The sequence below is a fragment of the Poecilia reticulata genome, linkage group LG6 (genome assembly GCF_000633615.1).
Source record: "Poecilia reticulata strain Guanapo linkage group LG6, Guppy_female_1.0+MT, whole genome shotgun sequence".
Taxonomy (NCBI): domain Eukaryota; kingdom Metazoa; phylum Chordata; class Actinopteri; order Cyprinodontiformes; family Poeciliidae; genus Poecilia; species Poecilia reticulata.
The window spans coordinates 26439115-26455260 of record NC_024336.1 but is presented as its reverse complement, the minus strand read 5'-3'; the positions used below and the strand labels follow the sequence as shown (position 1 = coordinate 26455260).

At 38.3% G+C, this 16146-nt stretch overlaps 2 protein-coding genes across 5 annotated transcripts in view; one reads left to right on the top strand and one right to left on the bottom strand.

Moving 5' to 3' along the window:
• saal1 (serum amyloid A-like 1) overlaps positions 1-16146 on the bottom strand; it is a 128036-nt gene that overhangs the window by 1347 nt on the left and 110543 nt on the right. For all 4 annotated transcript variants that reach the window (XM_017305408.1, XM_017305409.1, XM_017305407.1 and 1 more), the window contains 12 exons: positions 4491-4672; positions 3775-3974; positions 3402-3503; positions 3027-3110; positions 2809-2888; positions 2657-2716; positions 2463-2578; positions 2134-2299; positions 1005-1087; positions 729-914; positions 447-604; positions 259-351 (listed from right to left, as the gene is read on the bottom strand). In XM_017305408.1, coding sequence (XP_017160897.1) covers positions 259-351; positions 447-604; positions 729-914; positions 1005-1087; positions 2134-2299; positions 2463-2578; positions 2657-2716; positions 2809-2888; positions 3027-3110; positions 3402-3503; positions 3775-3974; positions 4491-4494 — 1332 coding nt within the window. In that variant the 5' untranslated portion in view covers positions 4495-4672. The remainder of the gene's footprint in view (positions 1-258; positions 352-446; positions 605-728; positions 915-1004; positions 1088-2133; positions 2300-2462; positions 2579-2656; positions 2717-2808; positions 2889-3026; positions 3111-3401; positions 3504-3774; positions 3975-4490; positions 4673-16146) is intronic.
• muc2.1 (mucin 2.1) overlaps positions 7674-16146 on the top strand; it is a 17843-nt gene continuing 9370 nt past the window's right edge. The window contains exons 1-27 of the mRNA XM_017305405.1: positions 7674-7754; positions 7896-8151; positions 8253-8367; positions 8594-8684; positions 8771-8904; positions 9004-9220; positions 9460-9585; positions 9679-9793; positions 9877-10027; positions 10122-10235; positions 10309-10378; positions 10473-10610; positions 10892-11056; positions 11187-11281; positions 11858-11984; positions 12098-12353; positions 12446-12498; positions 12589-12692; positions 12876-13027; positions 13159-13297; positions 13384-13494; positions 13621-13800; positions 13918-14160; positions 14251-14407; positions 15265-15393; positions 15476-15933; positions 16081-16095. Coding sequence (XP_017160894.1) covers positions 7679-7754; positions 7896-8151; positions 8253-8367; positions 8594-8684; positions 8771-8904; positions 9004-9220; positions 9460-9585; positions 9679-9793; positions 9877-10027; positions 10122-10235; positions 10309-10378; positions 10473-10610; positions 10892-11056; positions 11187-11281; positions 11858-11984; positions 12098-12353; positions 12446-12498; positions 12589-12692; positions 12876-13027; positions 13159-13297; positions 13384-13494; positions 13621-13800; positions 13918-14160; positions 14251-14407; positions 15265-15393; positions 15476-15933; positions 16081-16095 — 3987 coding nt within the window. The 5' untranslated portion in view covers positions 7674-7678. The remainder of the gene's footprint in view (positions 7755-7895; positions 8152-8252; positions 8368-8593; positions 8685-8770; positions 8905-9003; positions 9221-9459; positions 9586-9678; positions 9794-9876; positions 10028-10121; positions 10236-10308; positions 10379-10472; positions 10611-10891; positions 11057-11186; positions 11282-11857; positions 11985-12097; positions 12354-12445; positions 12499-12588; positions 12693-12875; positions 13028-13158; positions 13298-13383; positions 13495-13620; positions 13801-13917; positions 14161-14250; positions 14408-15264; positions 15394-15475; positions 15934-16080; positions 16096-16146) is intronic.

Below are 16146 nucleotides of genomic sequence, written 5' to 3'. Positions count from 1 at the left end.
TGAATTTTTAATTTTCCACTTACCTGTACTATTTTCACTCAAATACATTAAAGTGACTTTCAGTGTCATCTGATAGTCGTTTACATTACATCTGGCTTTTATAAACATCAAACTTTGGTCAGTTTGATAATATTGTTGCACATTGAGAATGCTTGTAACAGCAGCTGATTGCAGACAATATACCAAAGAAATAAAATTAGACCAATTCATAAAAAAAAGAAGAGTTCAAATAGTAATATGTCTGAAGAGAGAACTTACAGAAGTCTTAAAATTGGGGAGCAAACAGGCTGCAGCTGCTTGACAAGTTTTCTGTGTCAGGTCGTCATTCTTTATTAAATCTGTAACCGTGTCCTACAATGAAACAGAACAGAAACATGAGATCATTTACAGTTATCTGGCTGGACGTCTGTGATAATAGAAAAAAATGGCAATATTTTATTGATTACCTTTGTAATATTAAGGCAAATGTCAGCTAGAAACTCTGAGGAGATCTCTGCAAGAGTCTGCAGCTGGTCATCATTTGCTTCGTCTTTGTTGGAATCTTCCTTTTTGGACTCGCTTTGATGCTGGCACACCCGAAAGACTGACCCAATCAGAGATGGACCTGGATGGGGGCAGGGGGGACAAGTTAAAATTATATGAAGAGTAAAAGTCAATCTGGGATATCAGTCCAAAAAGACTTAGAAGTGTTGAAGCAGGTGGAACAGTGGAGATGTTTGGAAACTTACTTGTGTCGTTGCTGCTGCACCACAGATCCTGGCATCTATAAAGAGCCTGCAGCACAGACAGCGCCTGAATTAAAATGCTTTTCTGCTCATGCAGGACAACCGGAAGATCATTTGGCTGACAGAGGTCCTCGCACACAACGTCACTAACAAACTCCCACAGTGGTTTGCCAGGTCCATCAGGCGCAGCTGGGGAAAACAATGACATAATGTCTTTTCTCAACTCGACGTTTAAACCTTGAACCTCGTGAGACTGAAATCTGATGAAAGAAACGTTACCAAAAACCTGAATGCCCTCCTCTACAGTGGTGAGAAGTTGGAAGATGTGAAGATAAACCTCCAGACCATCAGGACTCTCAGACCTGCGAAAACATAAAGATCAATATAATGGAACTTCACATGAATGTGGCTTTATGACGCTGTTGCCAAAAGACAGGTATGTTGCTGCACAGTGAAATCATTAACATGCTACAAAAAATCTGCTTCTTTTTTCAAATGCAGCTTTTGTAACACTAGTGGCTTTTATTCATTAGTAGTTGGCTCTGAAGAAGGATAAAAAGAGAGAAGGGGAAGACATGCAGTGAAGCTCAAATTGTCAAATGAAGGGATTTTAATACGTGTTTGAACCAGCCTGGTTCAGGTTGAAAACACAACAAACGACTTCAAATAAAGATAAAGTTAGTAAATACAAAACACAATTTTACAGTGATGGTTTAATTGATTCAAAGAGGAAAAAAAACTAAACCAACTTGACGCTAACTGAACCTCTCCACACGTCTCGCTGCGCTAGGAAATTATTTATTCTCCTGCAATGCCACTTTCCACAGATCGTAGAGATAAGCGCATGTTTGACATACTCATCTTCATCCACATTTTAGATGGATTATTTATTTATTAATATATCCATGACCATAACCAGAGCATGCAAATGTCTGAACAGCACTGTGTGTATGTTTGTGTGTGTGTATCAATCACTAAATGTGTGGCAAGCGTCAAAGCCGCGTGCTCCTGTCACATCAATAATTATTCATTTCATTCATATATTTCTCTTACAATCACTGTGACCAAAATACTACAAGGTTCAACTGGAGTCAGGTAGTGACCTGATCCTGTTTGTCATTTTTACAGCTCTTCCCAACAGCTGGTGAGTTGGCCGGAAGTTGACAAGGAAGGGAGTCCGAGCCAAACCTTTAAGTCTTTTCCTCCCCTAAAGGCTTTACATGCCAGCATTTTCGCAGCCACTGCTTCTCTCCTCTTTATTTTTGCTATACATTTAAAAGGTAAAGTCAATATTCTTCTGTGGAACCTTTCTATGTCCAAATACAGAAATGGAAAACTTAGCAACACAATGAAAGGCGTCGGATCTGCCAGGAACGGGTGCAAAACTTGGATACCACTTCTTTCCTACCTGAGCTGCTTTGCTGCCTCAAGGAGACACAAGCTCAACTCCAGATTGATGTCCCCGTCTCGCTCCTTCTCATCACTCGGCTGAGATGTGATCCAGCACCTCATTAATTCTTCATCGAGGTCAAACAGTTTGTCGATCAGCTCTCCCACCTTCTCCAGCAGATCAGCTGCATAACACAGATGAGGATAAATTAGACAGCAGGCAACAAATATGGAAAGTCAAAGAGAAAAACTTCAAAATCACAGTGCTGCAAGAAAATGTAAGGATTTTTTTAAACAAATACAAGTAATCAGCAAATAAATAGAAAGCATAACATGAAAGTAGAGTACTGTTAGTAGAACTGCTCATGATGAAACAGAGGCTGGAGCACACAGACGTCTGCTGTCGTATTCGCTGAAGCCACAGGGAACAGAAGTCTTTTTGAGACAAACAGGTCAACAGCAGTCTGCAAACATAACGACAGGAATTAATGTTACTCTCCTAGTCCCTGATTTTCATTAGTTAGGGAAGATTAAAATGATACCTGCTGGTTTCTAGAAGGGTTGGGGGATCAGCATCTCCCAGAAGAAGCAACAGCACAGCCCTGTGGTCACACCAGGGAGTTGCATTAGATATCAGAAACATAGCAGGAGCAATATGCTTATTAAACAACTGGAGATCTTAGTTACCACTCACCCCAAATCCTCGTTTTGGCTGAGAGTCGCACATGTGTCAGGAAAACAGGCGATATTCCCAAGGATTCCTACACAAATTTCCTAGAGAAAGAAAAAATTACAGGCATAATTGTTCTAATTATGTAAGAAAGTTTAAATAAAAGCATTATTCGTAGTACAGGAACAATTATTGATCATTTAAGATTGAAATCTGGCATGAATGAAAAGCATTTGACTCACTGTAAGACGTGGGCAGCGAGATTTGGCTATGACTCCAAGAAGGATATCAGCCGCTTTGAATTCTTGCAGGAAACCCGCCACGTCCTGTACGCATTAGGGTCATAAGCAGCAAATAATAAAGCTGGATTATTGTTACATCATGCCTATAAATTCAACAGCTAAATGCACTGTGCGAGAAGATCTGCAAACTCCAGTTTAATTCCACATTTCCTGATGTAAATCTTTCATTTTAATATCCACAATCTTTACAACAGAGCTACATTATAGGCACAAATGAATTGAGATGTTTACAATTAACTTCATAAATGCATTTAAGCATTCTTTTTTTTTTTTAAGTTTAATGTGCAGCAGAATATGGCTTTTCAAGTACTGCACCTTATCCATGGCCATGTCCCAAACTCTGCAAAGATCTTCTTCCTCATCGTCAGAGAGCTGCATCTGATCTTCTGAGTTCTCTTCTGAATGCTCTGTAATCGTCTGTAAAACGTTGTGAGTTTGCAGAGATTTAAATATTAGCAGCAGTGAACAAAAAATAAAGGATGCTTCAAATAACTTCGAACTGGGTGCAAGAGATTTTTGGCTTGGGATGAAGTTTTGCTGCTAAAAAAAAAAAGAAAAATCCTATTTTGTATGTTCCGAATGCAACTTTAGCTTAGATTATGTTAGCTTTCTATCTGCACGTCTTAAACTTAAGACACACTAAAAGTTAGTGATTAGGAAACAGGACTTAGCACGGCAGTCCACCTACCTGAATGAGTCGAGTCAGCGTGCTGAAAAGCCAGTGCTTGCTGTAAACGGTGCCTCCGATGGCATCCAGATCTTCTCCCTCGTCTCCATCAGCTTGGTCCGGGGGTGGCGACGGGTTACGATCCATATGAGGAGACTGGAGTCCGGCTGAAGGTGGGGATCTCTCATTTTCTTCCGGCTCAGCACCATCAACACTCCTGTCTTAAGGAATAAACAGAGACGCTCAATTTACATCGCAGAGCCTTTCAATATGAATGAATCTTGTTAATGCGGACTTAAAAGCTCATTGCCGTAGCAGAGAAGCATGAACGTTTAAGGAATATTACATAGACTTTCCTTCAGTATTAAGCTATTATTTTAATGCTAACGTAGAAATAAATTAGTTTCTAAAATGTTTACGTGTTAAATAGTAAAACAGATCCATCAAAGTATTCCTGCAGTGAATAACTCAATGAAAGTTATTGTATCAGTTTTAGAGCTCTTTTCCTGTTCGTTTTGTTGGAAAAGTGTATTGTTAAACCCATAAATATGTTGTCGATTAGAATAATCCAATGTTAGACACCTATAAACCACGTGATTTTAGTTACTTAAGCCTCAGAAACCATTTACATTTGGTACTAAATAAACATATTTAAGCTAGTTGCCGTCGTAAGTCGCTCCTACAGGCAGTAGTTTAACATTAAGTGTCAAATATAAACATGATAGGTTTAAACTTACCCATGGGGACCGTTCTGAGCAAAGAGATCTGTTTTTTAATGTTACATTAAAGTTTTAGAAGATTTTAAATTGCAGCACCGCTCAATTTCAAACAGTCTCCATGTTTGATGGTCACATTGGCTGCGCATGCGCGACTGAGCTTGTTGTGGTTGAGAATCTGGATGTAAAACAGATATCGCCCCCTGTAGGTAGAAAGCGAAAGTGTCAGGTCCTCCTTAGGTCTCACTCAAGTCTTCTTCCTCATTGTTTACAAATAAACTGCTGACCACTGAATAATGCAAAGAATAGCCTAAAATGGAAAGATATAAGAAATGACCAAATCTGAAGTTAAAAGTCCAAACATCTAAGTGTCATGACACAAACTGTTCAGTCTGTTTAATAGTAACTATAGGAGTTCAGACATATTTCATGTTTCCAACCTCTTTTAATAGAAATGTGTTGTCCATTCAGTGCTGTGGACATGAATATCTCTTTTTACTATAACTCACTCTGTTTAGTGATTAACAACAAAAACAGCTTTTACATGGTAGTAGAAAGTTTATAAGATGTTCAGAATAAATTTGATGATGCAAGTTGTTCTCACCTGATCCCTCAGTGTCTCTCTTTGTGTTTTTGTCAAACATGTTTAGTTGACCCAATGTGAAATTGATCTTTAGATTAAGTATTGTGGGTTGCAGCCTGTGTTCACTTCTGGAGACGAAGTGGAAGTTCACACGTTGAATAAGGGTTAAGCAAACTGTTTGATCTTTGCAACAGCAAAACTTTTAGTTTAGGTATATGGTAGGTACCTGAGTGATTTTAGGGGCTATTCAGATGAAACACTTTGGTTATGCTTGGATAACACAACCTTACATTCAGTGTTTGCAGTTAATTCCACTAAAACGTGTCAAATTTTGCCCTACTTTATGCAATTATTGAAGAAAATAAGCCACACTGTACTTCAGTCAATGTTTTTACTGACCGTAGCACCATATGCTTTCACAAGTTCACAGTTTAGCTTTTGTTCTTTAATATATCATTGCTCATTTTGATAGATAATAATACGATAAAATATTTTCCACCAGCTGAAATGAAACCACTGCAGCAGATGTCCACTGTATTGAGTTTTCCGGGCGTCTCAGGCCGTGCTGCATTTTGACGCATGTTGTTTTATGGGAAACGATGACAAGTCCTGGAGGTTAAACAGTATTGTCAACAATCATTACACAAATGTTGAAGTACTGCCTGTAATCCACGCTGTCTTGAGATAATTCAGAGTGGGCAACATCCTCCTTCAATCAACAGCAGAGTAATAACTACAGAGCTTTCTCATTTCACAGCTGTCCCGCTGTGGGAGTGGTTCAAAGCCCTGTTTGCACTTGGAGGAGCTTAAACCTGGTGACATTTGAGAACATACCAGCTAGCTTTGTATTTCTTTTTAAACATATAGCCCTCCAACGTGAAATTAACTTAAGTTTAAATTGAAAAGTAGGAACATTTTATAGAGAACTTCTGATTTACTCCTATTATACCTCAATACTGTCACTCCATAAGCATAGTACCAATATTCTGCTATTTTGTTTTATTTTGATAATGCTTTACAAATGAAAATGTGTAGATATGAAAAGTTTATGCTTCCACTTCCATTTTTTTCAGTCATTTTGTGTTCTTACAGAAATTTAAATAAATATTGTTCGTAATATATTTCTGTATTTGTAGTTTTGCTCTTTGGTTTTGTGTTGTTTGTATTTGCTTTCTTTTGAGTTTTTCTTAGCATTGTGGGTTTTTCACTTGAAAGAATGGAAAGGTTAAAAATGACAAAAAAATAAATTACATATATTCATTCGAATACAACACAACACACAGAAACATGCAGTAAGAGGAAAGAAAACGTTGGAAAGCACGAGGAGGTAAACGAGGAAAGACAAGGTTAGTAAAGTGCAGTGATTACATTGGAATAAGATCAATGCCAGATCTTGTTTTGTAAATGTGACTACAGAAAAGGAATTATGACAATCAAGGATGCAGCTCTGTCATTTCAGAAGTGCATCCTGGGCCATTCTTAGTTCAATGCAATTAAGATAATGAAATGGGCACTGTAACTAGAAGAGAGCAAATATTAACTTTTGGTGACGTACGTCTGTGTAATTCAACCATTCATTCTTTCAATCGGATGCACTGAAACAAATTTTTGTGACTTTTGTCAAAACAATATAAAACACGATTTTGGGGGCTTGACAAAAAAAGAAGGGTGTGAGACTGAACAGAATTAGTTCAGAATCAGGTTTTGTATCACAACTTTTCATTCCATCCCTTTTCACTTCCTGTCTGTCCAAGTAAACCAACTATTTTATAACAGTGGCCCTAAACCATTAACATGTGCTGTTGTGAATTGCATAGAGCTTTCAAAAATGTAGGAAAGAATCATAAACAAGTATTATCTTCTGACAACTTTGAATAATGTTCTGAACGAATTTAGTTGTCTAATGAAATATGATGGGTGCAGCTCAAGTCTCTCCTTCACTGTTTCATCGAATCTTACTTCAAAACAGGCATGGGGTCTGATGATTCTCTTTCAAAGTATGCATGTTTGAGTATATACATACTTTCAAAATTTAAAAAATGTTAAATAATTTTCCATAACTTACTCATTGTTTATCATAAAGAAATGTGGCTACATAATTACAACAGTTTCTATCATGAGGTCAATTGGAGGCATCTTATTTGATCAGGGGTCATTTTTACAAGTCAACAGGTTAAATTTCTGTTCTGTTCTGGCCTCAAACTTTTTCATACTAAAAGTTAATTAACTAATTAACTTTAGTGTTAATCACCTTTGAATGTACCCAATTTAGTATTTCTAAAATGTTGTTGTTATTTCCCTTTGATAGTAATGTACGATACATTTAGAAAAGAAACAGAAACAAAGAGATTTATCGAACCCCATCTCCGTTTCCAAAAGATTCCTACATAAAGGGCAATTATATTTGTTCAATAAAGAGATGAGGAGGATATAGAAATAATTTATATTGGACTTTTGAAAGGCGTCAGACAATCATGCAAATGTTTGCCGTGACTTGGCAGTAAAACTTCATGTCCCATTTGGACAGAGGGTGTGAGCAAAGAAATGTTGCTGTCTCCATATAAATGGCAGCCAGGTACGACTGACCATTTCTAGTGCTGGTGACAGCGAGTCCACAGTGGCAACCATGAGGTGGAGATCTGTGTTGTGGAGTTTTCTCGCTTTGTCTGTCATCACTTTCTCTGAAGTCCAAACCACACTGGGTAAGATTCCAGCTTTACACACAAAGGAATGATTTTCTTCACGGTGAAGAAAATCACAGTGAAGATGTTCACGGATGTCTTATTGATTTCTTTGTCTCTACTTTCAACTGAGAGTAGATTTAACTAGAAATCCTCTTTTAGTTTACAACCATGTCAGCAGCATCTGCAGCACATGGGGCAGAGATCACTTCAAGACCTTCGATGGAGATGTGTTCCAGTTTCCCGGCATGTGTGAATACAACCTGGTCTCCGACTGCCAGGACTCCTATCAGCTCTTCTCGGTGCACATAAAGAGAGCAGAAAAGGACGGAAACCCGACCATCAGCTACTTCTCAGTCACCATCAATGAACTTTTGTTTCACATCAGCAAGAGCTGGGTCACCGTCAACTCTGAGCAGTGAGTAAAATGAAGAGCTAGAGCTGAGAAAACCACAGATATGGCAGCCTCACAGTAAAAAAACAACAACAAATGTCTATTAATTGTTTTTCTTTTACCAGAGTCCCTCTGCCTTACTACAAGGGAGGGGTGCAAGTGGAAAATAATGCTGCTTACATCAAGTTTCAGAGCAAAGTCGGGTTCACTGTCATGTGGAACGGAGAAGATGCTGTGATGGTAAAAACCAACCTTTCAAACAAATGAACTTGGTCTTTTATGATTTACAACAATAATTACTACTTTTTATGTCTCCTTTGAAAGGCAACGTATTAATTAGACTAGGTCATTATGAACATTTTACATTCTATTGGTCATTTTTTATCACATTGATGATCTATTGTATTGTCTTTGCAATGGTATTTCTGGTGTAAAGATTTAGTTTTAGGACTCTTTCATGTTTTAGGTCGAAATTGATACTGACTTTGCAAACCGAACTTGTGGACTTTGTGGAGACTTCAATGGCGTCCCAGTATACAATGAGTTCATTAATTATGGTATGTATAGGGTAATTTAGTCTGAGTTGATTCTTTTAGGTTCTGTGTTACGACAGTTTGATCTGATCTGATCTAATTGCTCACAGGCCGTAAAATCAGCCCCATTGAGTTTGGCAACAAACACAAAGCCCACCACCCAAACGATGACTGCGAGGACCCGTATGAGGAGGGAGGTGAATTGCTGGAGTCTGTGACTGTCTCAGATTCCTGCAAGGAATTTGTGAGTTTATTATTCAATTAATATATGCACCTTTACAACATTTTAATAAGTACCCACAAGCTAACTTCATTCCTGTTTTTCTTTTTTTTTTCTCTACAGGTAACTTTCTGTGAAAACATGTTTTTGTCAGAATCCTGGAGCTCATGCACTAAACTGATTAACCATGAAGTTTACATCCAGGCCTGCGTAAAGGACATGTGTGGCTGCAGTAACAATACCAATGACTTCTGTGTCTGCAGCACGCTGTCTGAGTTTTCTCGACAGTGTTCCCATGCAGGAGGACAGCCTCCCAACTGGAGGACAACTCAGTTCTGTGGTAAGAGTTTTATTCTTTCTGTAGCTTTTGGATATGATGTGGCAAGATTCTGTTAACTGGAATTATCAGAGTAAGAAATAAACGTAAAATTTCAGTTAAAAACTTTGTGAAACAAAAACACGTTTAATGCAAAATGTCATATTCATATAAATATGTCATATAAGTGCACTTTTTCCGTAAAAACAGATAAATTAAAACCCTTCTTCGCCTGTCTTAATTCTCACAACTCGTTGTCACAGCCAAAGAATGCCCTTACAACATGGTGTATGAAGAAAGCGGCTCCCCTTGCATGGATACTTGCACGCATCAGGACACAAGTTCACTCTGTGAGGACCACAAAATGGACGGCTGCTTCTGTCCTTCTGGTTAGTTCATGTAACATTTTAGATTAAATGATCCCTCTGGATTTTTCAAATAAAATTCCTCTGTAATACATTTTTAAAAATGCCTTTCCTCAGGAACGGTGTTTGATGATATTTCTGAGAGAGGCTGTATTTCTCAGTCTGAATGTCAGTGCAAGCGTGACAAAATCTACAACCCTGGAGAGGTTTACCGAAAAGGTCAAGAGGAATGGTATGTCAAGATGCTTAGTCAGGTTTTCAGAATGTGTAAAATAAAGTCTTTTATGTCAACTATAAATATATATTTTATTTCAGCACATGCTTTGAGGGAATGTGGGATTGCATCACTCTTGAAGCACCGGCTACATGCGCAGTTGAACAAGGTTCATATTTCACTACTTTTGATGGGAAAACTTACACTTTCCATGGGGATTGTTACTACACTCTGGCAAAGGTGGAAAGCAAGGTAAATGAGCAATTCAATAACATGCTTAGTGCAATAAGATGAGACTTTTCCTTTTTTTATATATATTTAATTGTGATTTCAATGTACATTTTAGGACGGAGCGAGCCCAAACTTTACCCTCCTGGCCCAGCTGGTGCCTTGTGCTCACCAACAGTTTGACACATGCCTGAAGTCCCTTAAAATCCTGCTAAACAATGACAAAAATAACGTGAGTAAAATAACATAACCATTTAATAAGATTAAACTGTGAAAACTTATCTGACTCGTTTTTGTTTCCTCAGGTGCTATCATTCACCTCTGATGGTGGAGTTCAGCAGAACATGCAGACTGTCACTTTGCCGTACCAATCAGGTAGAGCAGACGATCAAAAAGTCTGAATTAAACAGTATTCTTCCAGGTTCCGTTTAAAGTTAAGTCTGATCTTATATTAATCTGTTTATTTTAGGAGACATCAACATTTTCCACGCCTCATCCTTTCACATCTTGATGCAGACCAGATTCGGGTTGCAGATTCAGATCCAGCATGTCCCTCTCATGCAAGTCTACATCAGCCTGGAGCAAAGCTACACATCAAAGACACGTGGTGAGTTTTGCATTTGCCTCAACAACAAAAGTTTGTATGCTGATTGTAAAGCATCGTCTGCACCTTCCATTAGTCAGTGTCTAAAATAACAGCTTGGAGCCGACTACAAAAAGATTACAACTGTACATTTATTAAACAGAAATTAGAGTCAAATAGAAGACATTGATATTTTTGATTGTGTCAACATTATCTCCCCCACCAAGAAACACTAAAATATAATTTTTTATGGACCAACATCTTTCCTTCAGTTTTCAAAATGTTAAAATAAGTGATGTCTTCAGGTTTATGTGGGAACTTCAACATGATCTTGAGTGATGACATGAAGACTCCTCAGGGGATTGTGGAGGGAACTGCAGCAACATTCAGTAACTCTTGGAAGGCTAACCTCATGTGCTCAGACATTGAGGAAAGACTTGATGATCCATGTTCCCTCAGTTTGGAAAACGGTAACTGACAATTGTGGAATTTTTTTTATTCTTCTGAATAATGGTCTGCTCTTAGTTGCTAAGTCTTTTGTTTTAAATAATGTAGAGATTGAAATTAAAGCTATTGTTCCCTCCCCCCTCTTCCCTTTAGAGATCTATGCCAAACACTGGTGCGCCTTACTTGTGAGTCCAGACAGTGCTTTTGCCCAGTGCCGATCGGTTGTGGATCCTGAGATGTTTCACAAGGTATGAAAAAGCATATTTTAAAAATTCTACCACATTCAGCAGCTGCTCTTGATCTTCTGCAACTCAACAACAAGCTAGGATAGTTCTAATGCCAAAGTAAACATTGAAACTGCTATTTCTTTTAACAAATAAAGGTTGATTTCATGTCTCCCTGTGTTTTAAGGGTGATCTGTACATTATAGAACTATCCAGTTCAGATTTGACATGCCTGAGAATTTTATATTTTGATCAAAAGATAATAAAACACAGTCCTGATTCCTCACTAAAAGTAAGGCAACCCTTCACTGAAGTGCTCTATCAGAAGGAGCATATAGTGACTTCAACCCGTCATGGTGTACACTCATATTTTCCTAAGGCACTTACCCTGTTTTAATTTTTGATTAAAACAGGGTAATTAATGCAAATTAATGCAAATGATTAATTTGACATACAAATAATTGATAGAAAACTTGCTTGAGGTGCCCCAAAGACTGTGCAGCCCTGGGCAAAGAGACATAATGCTCATTTTCAGTAATCACCACTGATTATATTTGGTGGAACGTTCATTTTTCTGAGTGTGTTTTCTGTCTCCTGCAGCGATGCATCTACTCCACCTGCAGCTGTGAGAAGAGCGAGGCGTGTTTGTGTGCCGTCTTCTCTTCTTATGCTCGAGCTTGTGCAGAAAAGGGAGTTTTCCTGACAAACTCGACAGAGAATGTCTGTGGTAAGAATACCATTTTTTAAGTTGTGAATAATTATTATTAAAGTGTTATTGCCCTCATTTGTAAGACATGAAACTTCTAAGAAGCAATCGTCTTCTTGTAATCCACAATACAGATACATACACAAAGAGCTGCCCAGCATCTCAGACCTACTCTTACACACATCAGGGATGCCAGCTGACATGCAGGTCTTTGAGCTCGGAGCAGCAGAGCTGCACCTCGGACTTCTTGCCTGTGGACGGCTGCTCCTGTGCTGAGGGTCTCTACTTGGATGAAAACGGCCTTTGTGTTCCAGTGGAAAAATGTTCCTGTTTCTATAATGGCAATTACATTAAGCCAGGGACATCCATCAACATCAGAGATGACCACTGGTGATTAAATGAAAACTAAATGTGTGGTACCTGTCATTGTTTATCATAATATAATTCATGTACCTTACAGGATTTTTAATGTCTTCTTCTAGTGTGTGCAATAATGGAGTACTTCGTTGTCATTCTTGGAGAAGCCGCATGTCATGTTAGTTTGTTTCTACTCTTCTCTCCCTTTCATAGCTCCTTTATTTGGTTTATTGACTACAAAGTAAAAATTATTCTTTTTTTGTTATAGTGTGTCCTCATCCAAAAGTCTACTTTGACTGTTCCTCTGCAACCGCGGAAGACCTTGGACTACAGTGTGCTAAAACTTGTTCGAATCTGGAAAGTGATGAATGTGTGAGTAGATGTTATTAAAGCCACTGAGCCTCAGTGAGTTTGTGCAATAATTGTTTCTGTGATATCTATGGATTGTGTATTTGGATTGTAAATTCCAAGTGTTTTTATAGTATGAAAACAAATTTAACAAAAATTGGCAAATGCTTTTTGTTTCAAATTCTTACAGTTTTTCTCCCCTCCCAGTTTTTTACAAAGTGTGAGTCTGGCTGTCGGTGTCCGGACGGCCTCCTCGAAGACGGCAAAGGGGGCTGTGTGAAAGTAACTGACTGTCCATGCAAGCACAACGGACGTATTTTTGCTCCCGGAGCAGTGATCCCTGACCTGTGCAATACCTGGTAAGCCCATATTTGAAATACAATTATAATTTGTAGAATGCATACCTTGTTTCAATATCAAGTTGTTACAATGTTACTTTGCAGTTTATTTAAAAACTATTCAACAATTTATCAATTTCTTTTAAATCTAGCAATTGTAAAGGTGGAAAATGGCATTGCACTGAGAAAAAATGCCCAGCATCTTGCATTATTTATGGAAGTGGGCACTACAACACATTTGATCAAAGGACATATGGATTTCAGGGTGAATGTGGTTACGTCGCTGTCAGGGTAAATGAAATTCAAGACTGTTGGAGATTATTACTCTCACACACACACACACACTGAATGCTTAATGGAAGTTTTTTCTTTTTAAGAATAAATGTGGCAACAAAACAGTTGAGAACAACTTTGGAGTTATTACAGAAAATGTTCCCTGTGGCTCTTCGGGAACCACCTGCTCCAAAACTGTCAGAATTCAACTTGGGGTAAGTCCAGACAAAGTATTTCTGAGCCTAAAGTAGTTGAATATTACATTTCAGAGTTATTTGCAAGAAAGAGGTAATGTTATGTTAACAATAGCTACTGAAACAGAAATCTCTTTTGTGTTCTAGCGAACAGAAATCAAACTAACAAAGGGTAAATATATCGAGGAAGATCTTGGACATGGCAACCTGATTCAGTACAGAATAAGGAGGGTCGGCTTGTACCTGGTGGTTGAATCAAAAATTGGTCTGGCGGTGATATGGGATCGAAAAACAGCCATTCGCATCCTTCTGGAGCCCCAGCACGCCGTGAGTAACAGTCAATGTTTATTAAGAATGACAGGACTCTTTTACAAATGGATATCAAATTTTCTTTAAAAATGTATTTTGTGACAAATTAGTTGCCTGGTGTGACTGTTTGTGCAGGGTTCAGTGTGTGGCTTATGTGGAAATTTTGATGGAAACGGACTGAACGACTTCACCACCCAGGGTCAGCTGGTGGTGAGCAACCCTCTAGAGTTTGCAAACAGCTGGAAAGTTCAGAGCACTTGCCCAGATAAGGAAGAGATTGTGGATTCTTGTGCAGCTGCTCCACGCATGAGACATCAATGGTCAAAAATGATGTGCAGCATCATAACAGGGAATACATTCAAAGACTGCCACCATAAGGTCTGAATAATTTAGTTCTGTTCTTTGCTATAACATTTTAAACATGCTCGATTTTCTTATATTGGTTTGTTTTATTTTGCAAACAAACAGGTTGATCCCCGCACCTTTTATGAGAACTGTGTGAAAGACTCGTGCGCCTGCGACACTGGAGGAGATTGTGAGTGTTTCTGCTCAGCTGTCGCAGCCTACGCTCAGGCTTGCACTGAGGCTGGAGTTTGTGTTGCATGGAGAACCCCAGACATCTGCCGTGAGTAAACTATAACACTCTTTGATTAAAATGTTGCTTTTGCCTTTGAGGCACCATGTTCATCTCTGCGGAGACTGTGTAGAAGTGGCTTTCAAATTGCTTGTCATCACCATAAAAAAAAAAAAAAGCATTCCTTTCTTGGCTACTCACTTTTGAAGTGAGTAGCCAAGAAAGATGTGCTAGCACATCTTTTGAAGTGCTAGCATCTTGGATTCTTAACCTTATTTTTGAAAATTTGATAGTTTCAGCATTATTAATGTCCTTAGGCTCTTACTCAAAACTTTATCTCTAAAGAGTATATCTATCACAAGACTTTGTTGAACTTTGAAGGAGTTCTTGAATTTTAATGAATGACTGTTATACTCACGTGTAATGTAAATTGTGTTCCCTTACAAAGTGTACTAAAAAGTGGACATTTGGAGTTTTGTTCAAAACATTTTGATTTATTTTAATAAGAATACTGCATTTGAATCATGAAAATGCACAATGATGACTATAAAAAAAATGTAAATTTTTTTCACAAATGTTAATGAAATATGAATTGGTTTGTAAGTATGTATTTGAGGCTTTATCTGCGATTTGAACCTAAGTCGATGAAAGAAAACTGGCACACCTAATTCTTGTTCTGTAAACACATTAAAGTTGTTTGCTGTGAAGACAAGAAAGTGAACAAGATCTAAAATGTGTTTTTCATCAAGTATGTGTTTGTGAAATAAAGAAAGCTGGCTGTTGTTAATTAACCCTCCAACAGATAAAGACAAATTATATTGTCTTTATCCAGGTAATTTTAAGAAATGTATCACATTGTGTGTAACGTTTCTGAATGTTACTGATATTTGCTATGCTTTCATTTTTAGCTGTTTTTTGTGATTACTATAACAACCCAGATGAGTGTACATGGCACTACAGTCCTTGCCACACACCTTGTTACAAAAGCTGTTTGAACCCACAAGGGATTTGTAACAACCCGATACCTAATCTGGAAGGTAAGAATGCCATTCAAGATCAAATTTTTATTTTTTCATTGTATCTATGTAGTGTATAACATATTTGATGTGCTTTTTACAGGTTGTTATCCAGTATGCCCAGAAGATAAGCCACTTTTTGATGAGAAGAATCAGACCTGTGTGGAAGAATGTGCCCATTGCCTGTACAATGGGACAATATATGAAGATAATGATGTGATATATAATGTCACTGACAACATGGGAATGTGCTACTATGCAATCTGCATTAATACAACTGTGATACACACAAGTGAACCATGTGCAACAAGCCCACCTACAACTTCAGAGCCACCAACAACAACTACAACTACACCTCCCCCTACGACAACTCCAGAGACAACTACAACAACTACAACTACACCTCCCTCTACAACTCTAGAGCCAACTACAACTACACCTCCCACTACAACTCCAGAGACAACTACAACCAAAACAACTACACCTACACCTACCACTACAACTACAAAGCCTCCTACAACCACAACTACACCTCCCACTACGACAACTCCAGAGCCAACTACAACCACAACAACTACAACTATACCTCCCTCTACAACAACTGCAGAGCCAACTACAACTACACCTGCCCCTACGACAACTTCAGAGTCAACTACAACCAAAACAACTACACCTACCTCTACAACAACTCCAGAGTCTCCTACAACCACAACTACACCTCCCACTACAACTCCAGAGACAACTACAACTACACCTCCCACTACAACTCCAGAG